Source organism: Rhamphochromis longiceps, linkage group LG8, assembly GCF_057381845.1.
Source record: "Rhamphochromis longiceps isolate RC_006_pf linkage group LG8, R_longiceps_female_GT1.1, whole genome shotgun sequence".
Lineage (NCBI taxonomy): Eukaryota > Metazoa > Chordata > Actinopteri > Cichliformes > Cichlidae > Rhamphochromis > Rhamphochromis longiceps.
In genome coordinates this window covers 2,991,041-3,011,689 of record NC_140564.1, presented here as the reverse complement: position 1 = coordinate 3,011,689, position 20,649 = coordinate 2,991,041, and the positions used below count along the sequence as shown (strand labels likewise).

The window sequence follows — 20,649 nt, the reverse complement described above, 5'->3', positions numbered from 1 at the left end:
CACTGATGACAGAAGAGGAGAGGACACAGCAGCTTTCAAAGCAGATGTGTGGACTTCTTTTGGATTTAGGACAAAACAAGGCAGTAAAACTTTGACAAGAGCTACGAAGTCCGTAAAATCTGCACCGCCACAGTCAAATACTCAGGTAACACAAATTTACGAGTACCATAGCAACGTAGCATCAAATGCTAACCTTAAAACTACCAGCAACTGACTCGTGCAACAAAACCAGCGCAGTCGGTACTTGTTTCTATTTGCGCTGTCTGAGCGCAGTAGAGAATAAAGGATTCGGTGATATGATTACAACGCTGGAGCCCCGTTACACCGTTTCTCCGGACAACATATCGCAGACATCGCTCTCCAAAGTTGTACCAAGAAGTCACAGCGACAGTCCTGGACTCCCAGCTCAGCAGACAGCTGCTTGGACTTCGAGATCACAGCTCATCACATACTGATCCGTGGAACCTTCAGTCACAGACGAACAAACTCCTTTTCAGGTTGCACAAAAAGTGTTCCACTGGTGGACATGGCAGGGCTTCTTTTATTAGCACTTTATATTGTTTACTTGGATGAATTCTTCAAGCAATTTCATTTTTCATGTATAGTTGTTTATGTTAAGGTCACATAAAAGTGCTTCTTTTTGATGCTGCAGAGAGCAGTTTTTGGATTAGTATTTTAAAATGATAGTACTCACTAAGTAAGACCTCAGTGTTACATTGTTTACTTCTATCAGTAAAGTGGTTTTTGTTTATCTTCTGATAAGACATTTCTCCATTCATTTTGAACTTGGAGAGTGAAACGTATCCCTCTGTTTTAGTTAACAGCTCATTTAACACTTTGGACTGTTTACTGTGAGTTCTCATACAATCAACACAAACACAAATATCATCTGGCTTTTAGTATCCCAATATATTGTATCGTGACACATATTGTATCGCCAGATTCTCGCCAATACACACTCCTACTTGTATCAACTGTATGCACTATACTTGAATATTAGTATGACGACAAAGTTGATTTGGACTGGATGAATGAATCGTTACCAAACACACTCACAATCAGTTACTAGCAGAAAGAAGAAACCACATCATGTGTTGTGACAGAGAACGACACTCACGACTGCACAGCACGGCTCCGGCGCTCGCACAGAAACATCCTGCAGAGCCTTCAGTTTTCAGGAACCAGCTTCCAGTTTGGATTCGGGAGACAGACACTATCTCTACTTTTAAAGCTTCAAACTTTCCTTTTTGCTAAAGCATATAGTTAGGGCTGGACCAGGTCACCCTGAATCCTCCCTTAGGATTGCAATAGGTGTAGACTGCTGGGGAATCAAACACCCTAACCCTGTGGTCAGTGCAGATCCAGAACAGTGCACCATGCCTCAGCAGTGCTCTGATCTGTAGACTGTCCAGTGGAACATGTTCCCTGCTCTTCAATTAACTGACAGCAATTTTCATAGCAATGACGTCATCCTCAATTCTTCTTGTCGACCTTGTTGTTATTTCTATTGTGTTTTTGTGGCAAAGAACCACAGACAGTACAAACCGAGGCTGTGACTTCTGTAACCTGCATTCTTCCATAAAGACGATGGTTACACAAAGACTTCCAGTCATGAAGACGTCAGTGAGAAAAACCTGGCTTCTTATGGTCTCAGTCACTATTTTGGGTCATACACAGTTTGTGTACAGTTTACAGTCACAAACCATCCCTCCCCGTCCATATCTTTGCATCCTTCCAACAATGGAAACCAGTGGGTGATGCCACAGAAGCTCCACCCATCTTTTATACTGTGTAGGCTCTTAACACAGGACTGAAAGCTTTCAAAGTATGGACAGCTACATGCATTTTCCATCTGGGTGGGTCAATGTGAAGAAGGTGAAAACAGGTATTATTCATCGTTAAAGCAAAATTAAGTGTTACATAGCTGGTTTAAACAAACTACCACAAATCTTATGTTTTGTTGACTTGGACAGTGCAGGACCAGCTCTGGTAGTGTTCTCGTTTGTCACCCGATGTCGGGTAAACTGTTCCTATAGTTTACATGAGCCGCCACTGACAGCCGGGTCGCTGTGGAGAAGCAGGGATTGGTGCGAGCCTATAACGCAGGGTTAGGGGAGGTGTGTTCACGTGCTGGTACCGTACTCGACGCTCTCGTGGCAGCTTTAAGTAAAGGCTGATTAGTACGTCTCACACAGCAACTGTCTGGTATTTTGCTTAAGGTAAACTCAAAGATATTCAAAGGATGGCTGGAAGGCAAAGGGCCGCAGTACCGCAGCTCTCGAATCACGTGAAAACTATGGCTCAAGGTATTCAAGCTCATTCACCTCTACATCCCCGACTCCGTGCGTCTCATCCACACGTGGTCGTAACAACACAAAGGTTCTATGCAGGATTTATTAAGCATCAGATCTGTTAATAGTAAAATGAATGTGCAGTAGGGCTGTGCCCTTTGACCACAATCTCATATCCTGATATTAGACATTTATCGTCCCGACAACGATAGAAATCACAAAAACATTTTCAATTCTGTGAATCTCGGGCAGCTGAAGTATTTCCAGCCGGGCGTCGTGTACCTGGAGCTGAATGTTTTGACTGATGCATGAAACTATATATTTTTACACATAACTTATAACGGCCGTCATTTTCTTTGTGAGCATTTATCAGACGGCGTGCTGCGGGGAAAGGCCTGCTCTAACGTTTAGTCTAAGGTTTATGTTGAGCACCTGACGGCTCTTCGTTGCTTCTCATCCGTAAACTCTCTCCACACTGTTTCACGTGATCCTTGCGTGGGTGGTAGAGGTTTGTCGTGTTTGAGTCTGAGGTGGGGACCTCAGTACGCTTTTCTGGTCCGTGTCAGACTTTTCATAACCAAACCATGTCCATGCTACAGAGGTAGCCCCTCGTTTTCACTGGTCCTTCTGTTTGTCATCACTTCAGTTTATTTTGAAAAATCTCAACAGGATCTTCAGCTTTATTGTGAAAGGTTTATGTGGAAAATAAACAAGCGGAGCCAAATGCAGGGTTTACCATTGCTGTGGCTAACGACAACGCGTAAAAACAGTCGCTTATCTGTCCGTAGTGTGGTTATTTTAAATATAAGCGAAAGAGAGAACCTTAAGAAATTAATACAGTCACTATAGCGACCATCAAAACCATGAGAAAATAAACCATAAACAGTTTATTTTGTGACACCACAAAACAAACGATAGTAATATTAAACGATAGACGTTTTCATATCGTCATCAGATATACACCGTTATATCGAACAGCCCTAATGTGCATCATCACCAGTCATTTTTAAGTCTGTTAAAAGGATGACAGACATATGAAGCCTCAGAGGCAGCGAGGAGCACACACAAAAGAGAGTTGTTAGGCATAAACATCTCCGTCTTCATCTCTCTGTAGCTCCTCCTCGTCGTCTGAGCTGAATACATAATACAGTCTCTCTCTCAGTATCCTGATGCTGTGTAGCAGCCTTTCTCCCTTACATCCACCCATCCGTCTCTACATCTCCATTCATCTTTGTCCTCGCCTCCTTCATCTCACCCCCCGTTCTGTCTCTTTCCACACCTCACCTACTTGCTGTGTGTGTGTGTGTGTGTGTGTGTGTGTGTGTGTGTGTGTGTGTGTGTGTGAGAGAGCGCGAGCAGGAGAGTGTGTTTGACATTCCACTGGCATCCCACACAGCCTTATCTCATCCCCTGTGTCTGCTGGGAAGTCATCTCACACTCAGTGTTTTCATTGAAATCCAACCAGCCTGCAGTTGTCATCACGCTGAGGACAAACACACACAGAGAAGTGCAAAGGTAACAATGTAGCTGTCTAACAAAGTCCTGCTCATGTGTGCCTTATTGTTCTCTTCTGACCATCATCATCATCATTATTTATGATGGTTGTCATTATTCTTAATTATTATTAGTCAACATTGTAATAAAATAATGTTCTCTCATTCATCACCAGCGTCAGTCTTCATGGATTACTGCTTTGGCGTTTTTTGCCAAACTCATAATAAAATAAAAACGTAATATCACTGGAAAGAGTTTCACTGATATCTTTCCAGGAGTCATGTTTGGGATTCATCCCTTCATGGCATGTGTGAGGTTTGCATGTGCTTACATGACTGAGTGTTGAGCACATGTGCTCACTGCGCACATCGTTGCTCACACAACAGTCTAAACGCTGAGCTCAGGCTCTTCAGGGTCCTGGTTGGTTTTGAACTGTGCACAGCAGGGAGACACTTTTCAGGGGGAACATAAAGGTCCAGTCACCGGCTCACTGCAAAGCTCCAAACCCCAGCAGGCTTCCTCAGATACGAGACGTTTTGTAGTTGTCATGGAGACTGTGGCGAGAACCAGTGACAGACAGAACGACGCCACCTTCATCCACCACGAAGGACTGACCTTTGGCTGGAAATCTCATCTTAGCATTGTTTAGAAAAAGCTACCATATCAAACATGTTATCAATCAGCTGTCAGGGTTCTAGTCAAACCTCTAATCACAGATTTTATTCTTTTAGGTTTCTGTTTACGAACTGTTTTCTCTTTCTGTTTCCATCCATCCATCTTCATCCGCTTTATCCGAGGCCGGGTCGCGGGGGCAGCAGCCTAAGCAAAGAGGCCCAGACCTCCCTCTCCCCAGCCACCTCCTCCAGCTTATCCGGGGGAACACCAAGGCGTTCCCAGGCCAGCCGAGAGATATAATCTCTCCAGCGTGTCCTGGGTCTGCCCCGGGGCCTCCTCCCGGTGGGACATGCCTGGAACACCTCGCCCAGGAGGCGCCCAGGGGGCATCCTTGTCAGATGCCCGAACCACCTCAGCTGGCTCCTTTCGATGTGGAGCAGCAGCTGCTCTACTCTTTCTGTTTCCTTTACCATGAATTGTTGTGATTGAGAAGTTGTGTTACGTTTATGAGAGAAGCGCACGAGTGTGTGTGAGTGTGTGTGTACCATCTCCATCCGGAGCGTCACTGCTGCGAGACCTCCTGACAGCAGGGTTGGAAGAATGGGAGCTGTACTGGTACAGCTGGTTTCCTCTGTCGTCCTGCTGGTCTATCTGTGTGAGGTCATGCATACTCAGGCTGCGCAGCTTCTCAGTAATGGCCCCCTGACCCTGCAGCACACACAACACTCAGCATTACACCACAAAAACATCTCAGAGATCAGCAGTGCTGATGTGTTACAATCACAGAAAGAGCCTGTAGTTTATCAATAATCTGAATCATGTGGTGATGCTTTTGTTTCCAGGTGTGGCAGTCATCTTTCACGTGAATGGCTACAGTCATACAGGTTCCTGATCCCATCAGTTGTTATAACAGACACTGTAGACTTTAATTTGTCTAAATTAAAAGCAGACGTATTTGTGTGCTTGCAACTAGTGTCAGATATCTAGAGTTCATTACTCACCAATCAAAATCCTCATAATAACTATTTTGTATAATTGGAAATATTTCTTTGCTTATCTGTACCTTAGACACACGTCACATCTAAACAGCTACAATTCAAATTTGATGCATTATAATTCCACATATTTATGCATCATTGTATCCAGAATGTCATCGTGTAGCTGTGACTGATTAATATCAACACTGAGCTGTTCAGATTTTACTAGTTCACTGGGAACACTATGATATATTAATACAGGACAGATATTATTGGAACGGCAGAAATCTGACAGTAAAAACAGACACTGCAAACTACAGCACTGTGAGCTGCTGTTGAGCAACCCTTCACTTCTGGAAATAGATCCAAGTTTACTGAAGTATGGAGGTGGAGGAGATCGTTCATATGTTGGACTATCAGTATCTTACATGAAGAAGAGAATATTTACATTAGAGAAAACTAAACTTCAGTCCGCACTGCTGCGCTGTTACTGTACAGGGCTTCATGCAGCTTTAAAGACCTGTGAGACAAACCGACGGTGGAGCACAGAAATGCAAACATGTCGTTTAAATGACTTTGCTGTGACAACATTTTTACATTAAAAAGTTTAAGAAGCATTACATGTTTTTCCACAACACTCATTTCTTGTTGTGCTGCCGATCTGTGTTTGTCCTTCATCATTGCTGTATTTTTAGAAACATGAAATACTGGGAGACATCATGAAAGGAACCTTCTGCATTAAAGGATTAGTTCACTTGTTTTTCAAGCCTCAGGAACAAATAAAGCCTGAAACAGGCTTCGTTTGCCTTCGTGATGCCTCTCATCCACACTGGACTCTCAGAGAGGGTGCAGAGTCATTAACAAGGCCCAAAGCCACAGTCACAGCACCACAGCTTCAACAGCAACAGGCTTCAGCACTCTGAAGCTGCATTTCCACTGTAACTAGACCCACTAGTGTAAATGATACCTAATGGAATTGATTAAATGATACCGTCTGCTTCAGATCTGGGAATTAAAGCTTAAATCAATTAAACATATAACGAATAATTGATGATGACAAGAATACGCTAACTGTGAATAACGAGGTACAGAATACATTCAGATCAGGGATGCTACTGAATGATGATGAAGATGTTACCACGGAAACACTTCACAAAGAACATGAACAGCAGGGGGGGGGGGGGTATTGTTGTAATGTACAGCAGTATATTTGGGCTATTACAGGTAAACGCTAATACGAACAAAATGATGAAGTCAGACATTCACAGGGACATTTTCACCCTGTAGCACCAATGTAAGCTCATTTATTATTATTCTTAGAGCTTTGTGATTTAGAAGGTTTTGATACATAATTCTTAATTTCTTTTTGTTTGTTGTTTGTAAACATAAAGCCCCGGCATGCTGCTGTAACAATGAAATTAATGTCAAACACATTAAGGGACATACAATGAAAAACAAACCGTGTCGTAAATAATGAGTGACATGTATCTGCAACACCACCAAGTCCATGTCAAAACCAAAACCAAAAAGAAGAATCAAATTAAAACTGATGTTCTCAAGCAGCAGGTCTGGACACAGACGATAATCAAAGGGTGGATGCTGAGCTGTACGAAACAGAACATTCTGTCCATGCTGCTTACACTGACTGGTTTTTACCTCCCAGAGCAGCCTGCTGAACCACCGAAACCCTGAAGACACAAGGATGTTAGTGCAGACAGAAAAGAAACAAACGTCAGAGGGAAGACAGGAGGCAAGTTGGTGCAGATGCAGAAAACATCATCTCAAAAGCAAACGTCCAGCTGAGATCTGCAGTGTTCCCCCAGGATCCAAAACATTCACAACCCTGCATGCTGATGACCAACAAACACACAATATCAACTCATATTTAGTCGAGTTTGTTACACTTGCAATCAGCAAATTCTTAAAAACACAACCACAGAGGAGGACCCTTTAATCTGGACAGTGGTTGGGTTTCTCTGGGGCACTCCGAGTTAACAATAATACAGTGAAGCAATTATTCTGCTTACATTTCGGGTCAATGATGCTACATTTTCATACTACAGTGTTTTCAACTTAAATGCATGTTTACTGCGTGTCTGCACCATCCTGATAGCAGTGACAGGAACATCAAAATAGTCCCTGTTTATATTGTTTGCATCTGCTTAAAACTAGCAAATTGTTAACCAAGAGTTGCCTAGATGATGGTTAGAAAGTACTCGGATCTAATCTGCTGTGATGTGACCTTCATTACCTGTTCAAAGCTAAACTATGTTTATGTGATCTTATTAGCAATAAGTTCTTCAGTCCCGTAGTTACCAAGAGCAATGCAAATGTTTTTATCAATTATCAGTGTGGATACAGACACATCTCACAAAAGGAGCACTGCGAGCTGTAATACTCATTTGGTAAACTGGTTGGTTACCAAACCAGCCAGGACTGCAAGCTTCCACATTACAACACATTTTAGATTTTACTTTGTTTGCTATGACTTCATTTATTGAATCTTGGTCCCATGCTGTGAGATGGACAAAGAAGCAGCTTTGAACTGTAAACTGGACGGAGGAAAAGCTCTGAAATGTCTTTTCTTCTCAGTCTGTGACAGCAGGTACATGTGGTGTAGGTGCCAGGTTTGCATGTCTAACCACAGCTCTAGGCTCAGCTAAAACATTTCAGACAGATTGATTTTATGTGCATTTCAGATGGTTTTACTGTAAAAGCCAAGGTCAATCAAATTCCTAGTAAGATGCAAGCCTATTTTAAAGAAATGAAAAACTGCTACTAACCCTGTGATGACAAAACATGCATGCGGAGAAAAGAAGAGAGACTGTAAAGACAAACGGGGAACACAAAGATGAAATATGTAAGAAGATCTTCATGTCAAGGAGGAACCATAGGAGACTCAAAGTGAGGCAGCGAGAGAGAAGTGAGATGCAGGGCAGTGACAGAGGCATCGCTTTGATTAACAGGGTGTTTCAGGTAAGTGGAGACAGGAGGCTGCACTGACACAGCAAGGACACAAAAACAACCAGACCTGTCGTTGATCCTGCTGAGTGCTGCCTCTTTGTGTTAGAATATGCACACCTGACCTCGTTCATTATGTGAAAAAGCAGGTGCTCTTTCTCTAAAACAGAACATAACACTGTTACTCAGCTGAAGTCAGCCACAAACTAATCCCACTGAAGAACTTCAGTTACGCTTAAATGAAGTATGGCCTGTTAAAAACTCCATTCAGAGTCGATGGGTAGCACGGTCAGCAGAACCTTGTTCAATGCAGTCGTGGAAATACCACTCAAGAACTCAACTTCCTTCAGTTTGAACTCATTAACAACATTCAAGTTGTTTAGTTTGACACGGCCGACACCACTCCACAGGCTAAAGTGTTAGCAAGCACTGGATAAATGCTTAGGCTAAGGTAACATAGCTAATGTCATCTTATAGTAACACTAACAGAGACCATCCTAACATAATGTTAACATTTTCTGATACTTGAACTTTGCACCTGCTAAATCCTGGCTGAGCGGTCCAATCAATTCAGATTAATTCTGAGTCTTTATTTATTTACACACACAAACACACAATAGAATTGTATTATAGTTCGATATTATAATAACTACATACTATTAATCATTAATAATGTACTAGTTAGTCATTATTCCTCCATTTCTGAACATGGGCTTCAATTGTTCAGTCTTGCTTAATAAAGCTGCTTTCAGCTGCTCCCATAAACAAATAAAATTACTTAATACCAGACTAATCCTTGATCATCATCAGCATCATAATAATAATAATGTGAGCAGTTATTAATTTGTTACAGGGGTTCACTGTTTTGTAGTGTCTCACAGTTAAATACTGCTGTACTACTGTGGATCTAACCTGACACCATTCGCTTTTTCTTTGTAGTGCATCCCCACTGCTCAGGTGCTGTGAAGCGTGAGATCAACTGGGCGTATCTGAATCACTCAGGTATTCAAGAAATGCTGAAGAAACCAGTTCAAATGTCATTTATTTATACTGGCTCTGCAGGAAGACCATCTGAGGCACAGACATGCACAGAGGATGTGTGAGCATGTGCAAAGGCTATCAGACACATCGTCAAGTGAAGATCTCGTACAGGCTATCGATTCATCTCCTATGCACTCAGTCATGCACCAATGCCACAGTGACTGTCTATATCGGGGTCAGCAACCTCAACACCCAAAGAGCCATTTGGAGCCGGTTTCCACGAAAAAGAAAATACTTGCTGACATCTAAAATGAAGATAACACTGTGTATATTGTTTTTTACCTTTATGCTTTGTGTGAACAACTAAGGCATGTTGCTTATGACATCCATGAAGTGCTACAGAGAAAACTACATTTTATTCATGTAATGAACACATTTTGAACTCTTAAAGAAATACAACAAAAGCTGAACTAAAATAATCCAGCAAACAAAAACTGCTGTGAGCCGCCCCCCTCATATCGCCTTTGTGCTTTTGGAGCCTTGACCTGACTTTTAATAAATAACTGGGGAAATAAGCACTATGCTGCTAAAAAATGAAAAATATATATTTGCAAAATTCTGCCTAAATATGTATTTTACCTGGTTAATGTGTGTGGCGGGGCGTGGTCTGCAGCGCCGCTGCAGGGGAGGCGGACGCACCTGAGCTGCACCCGCAATCAGGCCTCGCCGCCTTAACGTCTGGTGGTATGTGTGGGGCTGTGAGCTGCAAAGCTACAGCCGGCTGTGTGTGTACAGCAAGCGTGTGTGTAAAGTGGTCATTAAAGAGAAGCTGTAAAGCATGTTCATGCAAACATCGTCGGGTCTGCTGTGATATGTTTACAACGGGACTTCTGCTCCTGAACCTCTGCGCACAGCGTCTGCAGGTCGGGGCTGTACGAAGTCACTTTATCTCTACAGGACTGTAAGCTGTCGTCTGTGGGGCGTGAGCGTGTTTGTTTTAACATAGTTCACGGTGGAGCTGCTGACATAATGTGGATCCGAAGGTCCATAACTGGCCTACGTGGGGCTGAAAGTCTCGATAAATGCACGCCGTTTCAGCTTCCACGAGTGTGACGCTTATTTTGAGCGATGAAAAAAATAATAGAATTTTATTTTTATATTTCAATATCACAATAATCTTCCAATTTAGAACTACAAGTTAAAAAAGAACTAATATAAATAAAATACACTTCATCTAAACACTTCTAATTTATTTTCCCAAACCACGCGGAGCCGCACTGTAAGGACTAAAGAGCCGCAGGTTGCCGACCCCTGGTCTGTATGCTCTTACGTCTGATTTAGCACGCTAAATAAGGACATTCAGTGCCCACAGGCGCTACTGTAGAACACAGACAAAGGAAGCTGTTGCAAGCAAAGAGAGCTGAAGCCACAGACTGGTATTTTATTCCTCTGTAGTAGGGCTGTTCGATATAACGATATATATCGGATGACGATATAAAAACATCTATCGTTTCATTTTATGCTATCGTTTGTTTCATAGTGTCGCAAAATAAACTGTTTACAGCCATATTTGTTCATGGTTCTGATGTCACTGTAGAGGCTATGTTCATTTCTTAAAGTTCTCTCTCTAATATTTAATATAACCACACTACAGACGGACAAGCGCCTGTTTTTATGCGTTGTCGTTAGCAACAACGACGGTAACACCATCGTGTGTCCGTTTGTTTATGTTCCACTTAAACCTTTCACAATAAAGCTCAAGATCCTGTAGAGACCTTTCAAAATAAACTGAATCACATGAAAGAGCAGATTATTTACGGATGAGAAGTAAAAAAGACGCCAGGTGCTAAAAAATAAAGCTTAGACTCAAACGTTAGAACAGGCTTTTCCCCGCAGCACGCCGTGTAATAAATACTCAAAGAAAACGGCGCCGTTACAACTTAAGTCTAAAAATGTATCGTTTCATGCATCGGTTAAAACACTCTGCTCCAGCTACACGACGCCCAGCAGGAAACACTTCACACAAGTCGAGCTGCCCGAGATTCACAGACTTTACAGAAAATGTTACATTTTTGTGATTTATATCGTTATCGGACGATAGATGTTTTATATCAGGATATGAGATTTTGGTCATATCGCACAGCCCTACTCTGTAGCAACGTAGTGAGAAAGAAGATGAAAACTGACTTAGCCATGCTATCTAACATAAAACTGTAGTGCACTCACGTGAAAAATTAAAAAAAGAATAACTTGCCTTGACGGCTGCAGTGACCGCAGCGGTGGCTGCAATGCTCAGGCCCTGCTTGCCAAAGTTCACCATGGTCTCATAGCTTCTCTCTTTGGCCTGCACAATGTACTCATCTATTTCCTAAAGGAAGACAACAATTACATTTTAGAACACAGTTGAACTGGGCACAAAGCAGTGTGACCTGCATTACACGTGGATGTACGGATGAATGTACCCTTTCTCTGGAGGACAGCAAAGGATGCAGACACTTCCTGTAAATAAGACTTGCTCCTCTGGTGTAAGGGGACAGCAGCCAGACCACAAAAGCTATCTTTAGCTCGTAGTAGAGAGGAAACCTGGATATGGAGACACGCACGGTAAGTTTAACCCATGGTACATAATGATGCTTTCCACTGCAGAAAAACAGGTTAAGAGATATGCACCCACTCCCACTCCTGTTGTCAAGTTTTTGTTGCACACAGCTCTGAAGGTTTATTATGGTTTTTTGGACTGCACCGACATGTTCCAGCACTTTCTGTGATAAAACATCAGCTGTAGGGCTGCAGGTATCGATTATTTTATTAATGGACTAATCTATCGAATATTCTATCGATTAATCGAGTAACCGGGTAAGAAATTATTTTCTCTTATTAATGAGTAATAATAAATATTCAAAAACTTCTCATTGGTTTTAGAAATGTCAGCGTTTTAAAGTTTAACTGCATATAACATCTGTAAAAAAAAAAAACATCGTTCTCCATCAATTCCTCAAAATCGTTACATTGTTCCTTCGAGCTAAATGTTGCCACATGAGAGATTCATAAAATCACTGAAACTCGACCTGAAGTTCCTGCAAATGTGACTCTGTTCCTACACAGTGCACATCCACATTACCACAAGTTTATTTTAGTTACACTAGGAAAGAGTACATTTCTATCATTATTATTCAGGGTAGCGAGGAAAACAACTTCTTCCACTCACACAGTCAGTGTAGATGTATCTGTACGACATGTGAGTTCACGAGGTTTACATAATGTTTGATTCACTGCGTTTGTGTTTAACATTCATGGCAAACTCACCATGCCAGTGTTAGGTCAGTGATCGTCTCCACGACAGTGTAGAGGGCAAATACAATCCAGTACATCATCCATCGCACCTACAGGCAGAGAGACATGAATCATCGTTTAAAAGGCTGGCTGAGCATTAAACCATGCATCACCTCTTAACATTACTAATATTAACACTAACATTAAAAATCTTTGTTATACGAGGAGGACAGAGAGGGAGCATGTCCACCGAGAGCAGCAGCGTCTGAACCAGCATGCTGATCATGAAGAAATGATGACATCATCCGTTTGTTTTAATTCAACTGTAATCTAAGCACCTCTGTCTGTTAGGATTTTTGAGATTTACTAAAATAAAAATAAAATCAGATTAACATCTGATTGTGTGGGGCGTGCTTTTTTATGTCACGTTACGTTTCACTGTTAGAAACTATGAAACACATCACACACTTCCAGAAGGAAACTAATACGACTGAAGGCAAGAAGGATACAAGCACCTACAGACTCATATCACAGTTTATAATACAGCCTCGCAGCAGCCCAAAGCAATGGGTGTGACTTCAGCACTAACCCCGCCCCTGACTTTGATGGGCTGAAATTCATTCATGAACAGCCACAGGGCCAGGACTGCCAAAATGAATGACATAAATACGTCATTAAAAACCGGAATAAATAATTAAATGTGTAAATAATTAAGCAATTATATAATTAAACGTGTCATTAATAAAATAGGAAATAAATAATTCAATGTTTTAAATGGAATGATCGTGCCTTTAATTAATTATTGATAGATTTATTCATTCAATCAATTCCAATTTTTAATTAATTAATGACACATTTAATTAATTACTTAATTTGTGTATTTAATTAATTCATTTTGTCACTCCTGGCCCTCCATAGCCGTGAGGATTCATACTGCATCCCTCGTTTCCTGCGCACAGGAAGTTAAAACCAAAAGCAGCTCATATTTTGTATATTCTGGTCTGTCGGGATTAGGATTCCACTTTATTGTCATTGCACATGAATGAATACAGAGTAACAAAACACACTTCTGATTAGATGCAGACTGCAAGAGCAGCAAGTGCAATAAGAGCAGAGCATATCCAGATAAGTCGAGTAGAGATGAATACAGGTGATCTGTACAGCACACAGATGTTCTATCTGTGCAGACGGGCAGATATACAGGTGTACTATGAACAAATATAAAGATATGCTACATATATACAGATGTGCCGGTGTGTGGTAAACAGATGTCCTATGAATATATCTACAGTAGTGGAAGCGTAGCTCTGAACAGTTAGAGTTAGTTAGTTATAATAAGCGGCTCTGGAGTGCCACCATTTTGCATCACCGACCCAGAGTGCATCACTTTGTGTAATAAACACAGGCACACTTCCTGTATTTGTGACAGCGTCCTTCAGTAGAAGACGTTTATAGCATAGTAATGCCCACAACGTGACATACTTGGGGTTTCTTTTGACTTACATTACATGCCCTGAGGCATAATGGGTGCTTCTAAAAAGCTGCATTTTGAAAATGGGTAGAATTGATCATTTTTGATGATCAACCACCTCAGCTTTGACTGAGCAGAGCATTCAAAAGTTATTCTACTAAGAACCCTGCTCCACACTGGTGTAACAAGCGAACATGGTCACGAACCCCAGTGGACAGCTTTGAGCTAATAAACTCGTTTTTAAATGATGTTGTTCTTTCTCTAAGCCTCTGCCTCCTTCGCAGGCTGGCAGCAGTCAAACAAAGGTTGAGGACGTCTGTGAAGGTTCTCAGTCATCCAGGTCATCGTAGTCAAAGAAGCTTCTTCTAAGGTCTAAGTTCTAAGGTCATTTGCCCTTAGAACTGAAGAAGCTTCTCGGATGAAAGGTGAAACGTCTTCAAGCAACTTAAAGAAGTCCAGACGCTTTTCTTTCCAAGCTCCTTAGACAAAGGTCCCCCCCCCCCCGGCGGTCTGGCTTCCTTCGTCCCTCTTTGACGGCTTTCCAGTCCCGTCTGACTGGATTTCCATGTTAAACCAAGCAGTAGGTGTGTGTGAGTAAATAAGTGATGCTTAATTGTGTCCCATTTGCCCACAGAGGGGGGTTTTCAGCTACCACTCCGTCATGCTGAACAGCTGTTCACCATGAAAAACATCCAAGATCAAAAAATGCAGATTATGGAAAGTCAGCCAAGACTTCTCATCGTTTTTAATGACATTACTTCACTCATCTCTGTGAGAGTGTGTTTGAAAGAGAAACAACAGGGAAACACATTCACCCATCTCTCACACTCACACTAAATGTAAAGAGTGAGCTGACACTGAGAGGTTTAATTTATACGTTCAGTCTCCCTCTGCTTCAGACATTTCAGCTCCCAGCTTCCTTCTGCTTTCCATTTCTGATAGAATATTTGCTCCTTTCCTCCTTCATTCATTTTATCAGTACAAAGGACATTAAGATGTAACCTATACACCAGCCTTTTAGCTTCCTGGGGCTACAGTAGACATTTACTGACCCTGTCTTTGAATAACTGCCTTCCAGGGGGGGGGGGGGGGGGAGAAGAAACATTACATTAGACTTGCACAGCCACTACTGCTAAGGTTAAACTTGGATCAAAATTCTGGTGGCCCGACACCTCAGCCTCCTAGTAGATGCTCCACACTGCCAGCCCCACTGTGTGATAACACCCACGCTTACAGCTAAGAGGTAAAATGCTAAAAGGTGGGCAACAGTTACGACCACCCGAGCTTCAGTTGTGCCTCTGAAACAAACTCAAAGAATTTTGAGCAAACTTGCATCCAAGCAGCTGATTAACCATCCATCAATTCATCCTGACTAAATGAAAGAAACACTAAAGTTTTATCGATTAGTCATCAAATTGTCATCTATCATCTATCATACCAAACTTCTAAGGTGCACACAGAGCATCACAACACTTTTCTCAAGCACTGACCCACATCTTATGTTCCTCAGCTGCAGAGACTAACAAGCTTTTATTTAAAGTGTGTTTGCATCGCTCATAATGTTTGGTCTTAATTTATTTAGTTCTTGGGCTTTGCAGACAAACTATGATTCCTTATACGGAGGCTTTATGGCGGTTTTGAGTTCAATCCTCCGAAAAGGCTCCAGCATGTTGGCAATGACATTCAGTCCAAAGAACGCTGACTGGTTGAAAAGCCTGTAAGTGAAGCACAGACAGCGACTGCAGCTTTTTCTTTTACATCGGTGCTAAAAAGTTCTCTCTCTCTCATGACCTGTGCTGGAGCTTCTCCCAGAGGTTTTTCTCCCCACCTCACCAAGCAGTGCTGACAGGGCACCACTCGATCAATACGCTGATATCTAGGGATTAAAAAGAATCTGATGTATGTAGTTAGTTATGAGATTTGTGGATTACTTGTTTACACTCTGCCAGACTATACTTGGATCAGCTGATTTCTTTTGGTGGTATTCCAAACACATGCTGCCAAAAGGTAAGTTGCTTAAAACCATGCAACATGATTTAAGGCCATCTGTCACATCTCTGCTTTACTATGTTCATTGATCAGCCATCAAAAGTGCAGATACGCTGAACTGGCAAATAGCTGATACTGGCCGATATACTGGCCCCACTGAAGCACCATAAAGCAACATCTCATGTGCTCAGGTCTTTAGTCATCCTTCATTTCATCCCAGACCTTCTTAAAATGATTTAAGTGGTCTTGAGCAACAGCTCTCCAAGCTTTCTGGAGGTCTTTGAAAGCTGTTATTTGGTTATTGGCTGTTTTTCATACTCATTTACAGTTCAGTCCTTGTACCGGAGGACTGTTTGGGTTTTTGTAGCCACCTAACACAAACCTTTCTGAAAGTACAGCGTCTACAGCCATCTGTAAACCACAGAGTCCAATCCACCGTGTTAGAGATTTTGTCAAAATTAATATAAATTTAAATCAGGAAACACCATCTGGAAAGCATTTGATGCACAACAGCTTAAGTTTTCCAAAACACACTGCAAAAGATATGTTGTATGTACTCACATGGTGGAGCAGACAGGCCTGCTCAATCATGGCAGGGATACACACGGCTGATCTCAGACCTGTTTATCTACAACTGAGTGTGGTCGACTGTACATGGATGGACAACTCCGACTACAACGCTGCTGGAAACTGAGCGACATCACTAACATCAGTCAGTGAGCGCAATGGTACGTGCACGTTTTCATAAGCAGTGAACAAAGAAGAAGGCTGGGACTTGAATCTGTTTCAAGTTTGTCATGAACTGGAGTAACCTCTGCAGGGTGAGCTGCAGCTACAAACAAGCAGCAACGAGACGCAGAATAGCTGCTGCGCTGCACACAAAGTATTTCTCCTGGTCAGCTTAAGTACAGCTTGCTTCATGAAACAAGAAACAGTACTGATCTTCATTTCCAACCATTCCTTTATGAACCTCTGCAAAAGCAAAGTAAAAGCAGAGGTCTAACAAGAAGAGTAGATAAGGATAAAGTAAGTGGGTGAAAGACGCAGCAGTCTGAGACAGGGTGTGTTAAAGCTGTATGTGAATGTGTTACTAACTCAGCAGACTGGAATGTCACTCTCACTGGTATTAGTTACATCACCCGACTCCTTAGCCAAAACACCTCTAGGGCATATCGTCTATATGCATCCAGCCGTGCTTCAAATGTGTAATCAGTCCCAAGACCTGTTTAACATTCTGCAAAAGACTTAAAGAAAGCAAGTTGATATCTACCAGAGGGGCTAGTCCCTAAGACAAGGACAAGAATGTCTGAATCGAGATGAAAGATCAAATCATTCGAACCATCAAACGCATTTTTAAAACTGACAGAGAAGAAAATATTTCAAAGGATGGAGGACTGTAATCACAGATGAAAGTGAGCTTTGGTAGGCAGGGTGACTCTAAAGTCCTCTAATGGCACAGGGGAGAAATAACTCACTTCAAAAGAACTATTAACCTACCAATAGATTTAATAGTTAAGCAAGTCGGCTTGCTTAAGTTCAAACTGAGGTTCAGGCTACATCCACACGTACACGGGTACTTTTGAAAACTGAGATTTACCGCTTTCTTTTTTTTTTTTTAATCCCGCCCACACGTAAATGCAAAAACGAAGGAAAACGCTGCTAGGAACATGCCAAAGCAACAGGTGGCGATATATTCCTAACCGTGTAGAAATGTTGGCCAATCAGAAGTCTAGAAGCCTGGGTGGGAAAGAGTAAACAAAGATGGCGCAGAGAAGCAGAACTGAGCCCTTTGTGTGGAGGGACTGAAACTGTGTTGTATATGTAAGCATGTAAACACTGCAGAGAGTCAAGTTAAAGGTCCGCCATTGTAGAAATCCATTTCTACATTTCTGAGGACTGCTTCCATCACCTCGCTGAATCTGCGTCGATGCAGTCATGAAGCAGTTCTGAAGTCAGACAGAGGCACACTGAATGATCGATTCATACCTAATAAAGTGGTCAGTAAATAGGAGAATGTATACGGGAGAACATCATGAGCGCTGGCTGCTTTCACACCGCTAACCAGCACAAAGATGCTGTTGTGTAACGAGTGGAGGTTGTCAAGTCAAAATAAACAGCATCAGCAGCCTGAATGTAGAAAAATGTGACACGAGCTCCTTTTTCCATCAGTACCTCCTCGGATCAACTCCCCACGGATTGACTGGTCGCCCAATCCAGTACTACCTAACGAGGTTGTTGTCATAGCAACACGCCCGAGCATCCTGCAATGTAATTAATATGCGACACGAACGCTACAACAAAGTTGGACGTCGACACAATACCTGGTGTTTGGCCCGTGGCGTTTCGTCACTCTCAAAGATCATGGCCTTGTTTTTGTTGGGGGTTTTTGCCATTTCATTCAATGCAGAGTTTCAAAAATGGCCATTTTAATTTTCATGAAGGAGACACTGTCCGTGACTCACCGAGTGACGCTACTGACCAGCCAATCAGTGGCATGTAGTCTGATGACCTCACATTTTAGTGCCTGCTTGGATCGCCTGGAACCCCGGGGCAAGCAGGTACTTTATTTAAAAAAAAAAACCCCACACCTGGTACCAGGTACTATGACCTAATGGAAAACTGTGGCCCACCATACCGAGTCGATCCCAGTAGGTACTGATGGAAAAGGGGCTGTGCAGTCAATGTCACTAACAGTGGATACACAGCCTGCTCTGCATTAGTCCAACATAGTCTATTACTGTACTGCACATATCATCTCTGAGTTAATATCACCATTCAGGTTATTTTGAAAAAGGTACATAATGATGAAGCTACATATTTTAAACTTACAACATCATATGTTCAGTTTCACTGACATATGCAGACAGCACATGAAGCACATGAAGCACGACGGCTGTGTCAGCAGGACCATGCTGGACGCATTCACATACAAAATGACGTCACTTGATGATATTATTCATTTGCATGCCTGCTGGTATAATTACTCATTAAGTGAAAAAGCTATAATCATGCTCCAGATCATTTTGGCCCACGTTACCTCCTAATTTGTCGAAGTTGTTGAAATGAAATGTTTTCTAATGTTTAAAAACAACATTAACAAATGTTAATAACTTAGACCCCCCCCTCACCCCCCCACAGTGTGTCTGTGTGTGAGATGAAGTCATGCAGGAGAAGAGAAGTAAATAAAAAGTAATATTTCTGAACTTACATATTCCTTAACATTTTTGGTCTTGACAGCTTTGTAAGAGTAGTACGCAGGATACAGAGTCCCAAACAGCAGCCTGCATGGAGACAGAACACATGACAACTTCTCTCAAATTTAATCAACACAAATACAGTTTCTCTAGTAAAGTTTAACAGGAAAGTTCTCTGCACTGTAACATCGCTGGTATGTGGAAACACAGCTTTGCCTTTAAACCCACACCCTATTTCAACACGCTGATCAGCAGGCATACATAGCGAAGACGGGCCCGTACATGGTGTATATGATACAGTAGATACTGAGTGGTGAACCAGTGCTGCAGGTTTATACATTCTGTTTCACATGTATACAAGAAATTATTTTTATGTTGGTTTGTTTGTACCAATGCATACACTGCTGAAAGCCTGCAGTGCCACCATGCAAGCTAAGGCAAACGTCCAAAACTGCGTTTTTATTGTTAAAAACCATCATTTCTTGCATCTGAACAATGTGGGGACTCATTTATATCCCACTTTCCTCTGTCATATAATGCAACAGTTTGGTTTCTATGCAGTTTTCAACACTACCCCAAAATACTGCACTGTTCACTCAGGACTGTGTGCTAAGATTCAAGCAGAGAAAATCATATGAAGAATGTGAAGCTGGGTTTCTGAAGCTGAGGTGCTTTTGACTGTGCAGGCCTCGTTTTTTTAATTATATACTGAATTTCACCTGAACGAAAGAGAAACTGCACAACGAGCAATAAAGGATCAAGCGTTTCAGATGACGTTAGGAGAGCTCTCGTTACACACAGCAAAACAATGAACATCTACACACCCACACTAGGTAAACACCATATACTGTTCATGGTAGAAGCCTGTGAAGGAGTGACTCACAATGCAAGATAAGCGACTCGATAAATTTAAAGTGGGACACTCCTTTCCTCCAATCCCTCTTCCTTAAGCTCCTCTTGCACTGAGGTTACTCTGTCTACAGCACAGTGTGCAGGTCTCTCCAGTATGCACAAGCTAGATATACCCTGACTGTGCACCACATAAGAACACACAGCTTCTTGGGCGGCATTCAGTTTGTCAGCTGCCATCAACATTACTCAGCTGCACAGATTACAGGAAACACTGACAGACAGGAGAAGCACAGCATGGCTACAGCACAAAATAAGTGCTTTAGTATCATTGCAGTTTTTGTACGTCACATTTAACGTAAAAAGTGTGGAAATTGTCACCAGTCTTTTCTTAAAGCTGTCTGACTCGTCGATAGGACAGAATAAAACCAGTAAAGAACTTTTACTCTTTTAGCTAGTTAGCTAGTAGCCATCAGCAATGTTGTGGGTTACCTTGTTTTACCCTGCTTACCTTGTCTAGTTTTACTGGACTGTTTGGTTGTTCTTGGGGATTT

The 20,649-nt window shown here is 42.0% G+C and overlaps 1 protein-coding gene across 1 annotated transcript in view; it reads right to left on the bottom strand.

Annotated features, from left to right (window-relative positions):
- Positions 1–20,649, bottom strand: part of LOC146662894 (receptor expression-enhancing protein 3-like) — a 34,467-nt gene that overhangs the window by 3,101 nt on the left and 10,717 nt on the right. Inside the window, exons 2-6 of the mRNA XM_085415466.1 lie at positions 19,261–19,333; positions 12,626–12,702; positions 11,782–11,902; positions 11,574–11,687; positions 4,946–5,108 (exon numbers count right to left, since the gene is read on the bottom strand). Of these exons, the coding sequence (XP_085271592.1) occupies positions 4,946–5,108; positions 11,574–11,687; positions 11,782–11,902; positions 12,626–12,702; positions 19,261–19,333 (548 nt within the window). The remainder of the gene's footprint in view (positions 1–4,945; positions 5,109–11,573; positions 11,688–11,781; positions 11,903–12,625; positions 12,703–19,260; positions 19,334–20,649) is intronic.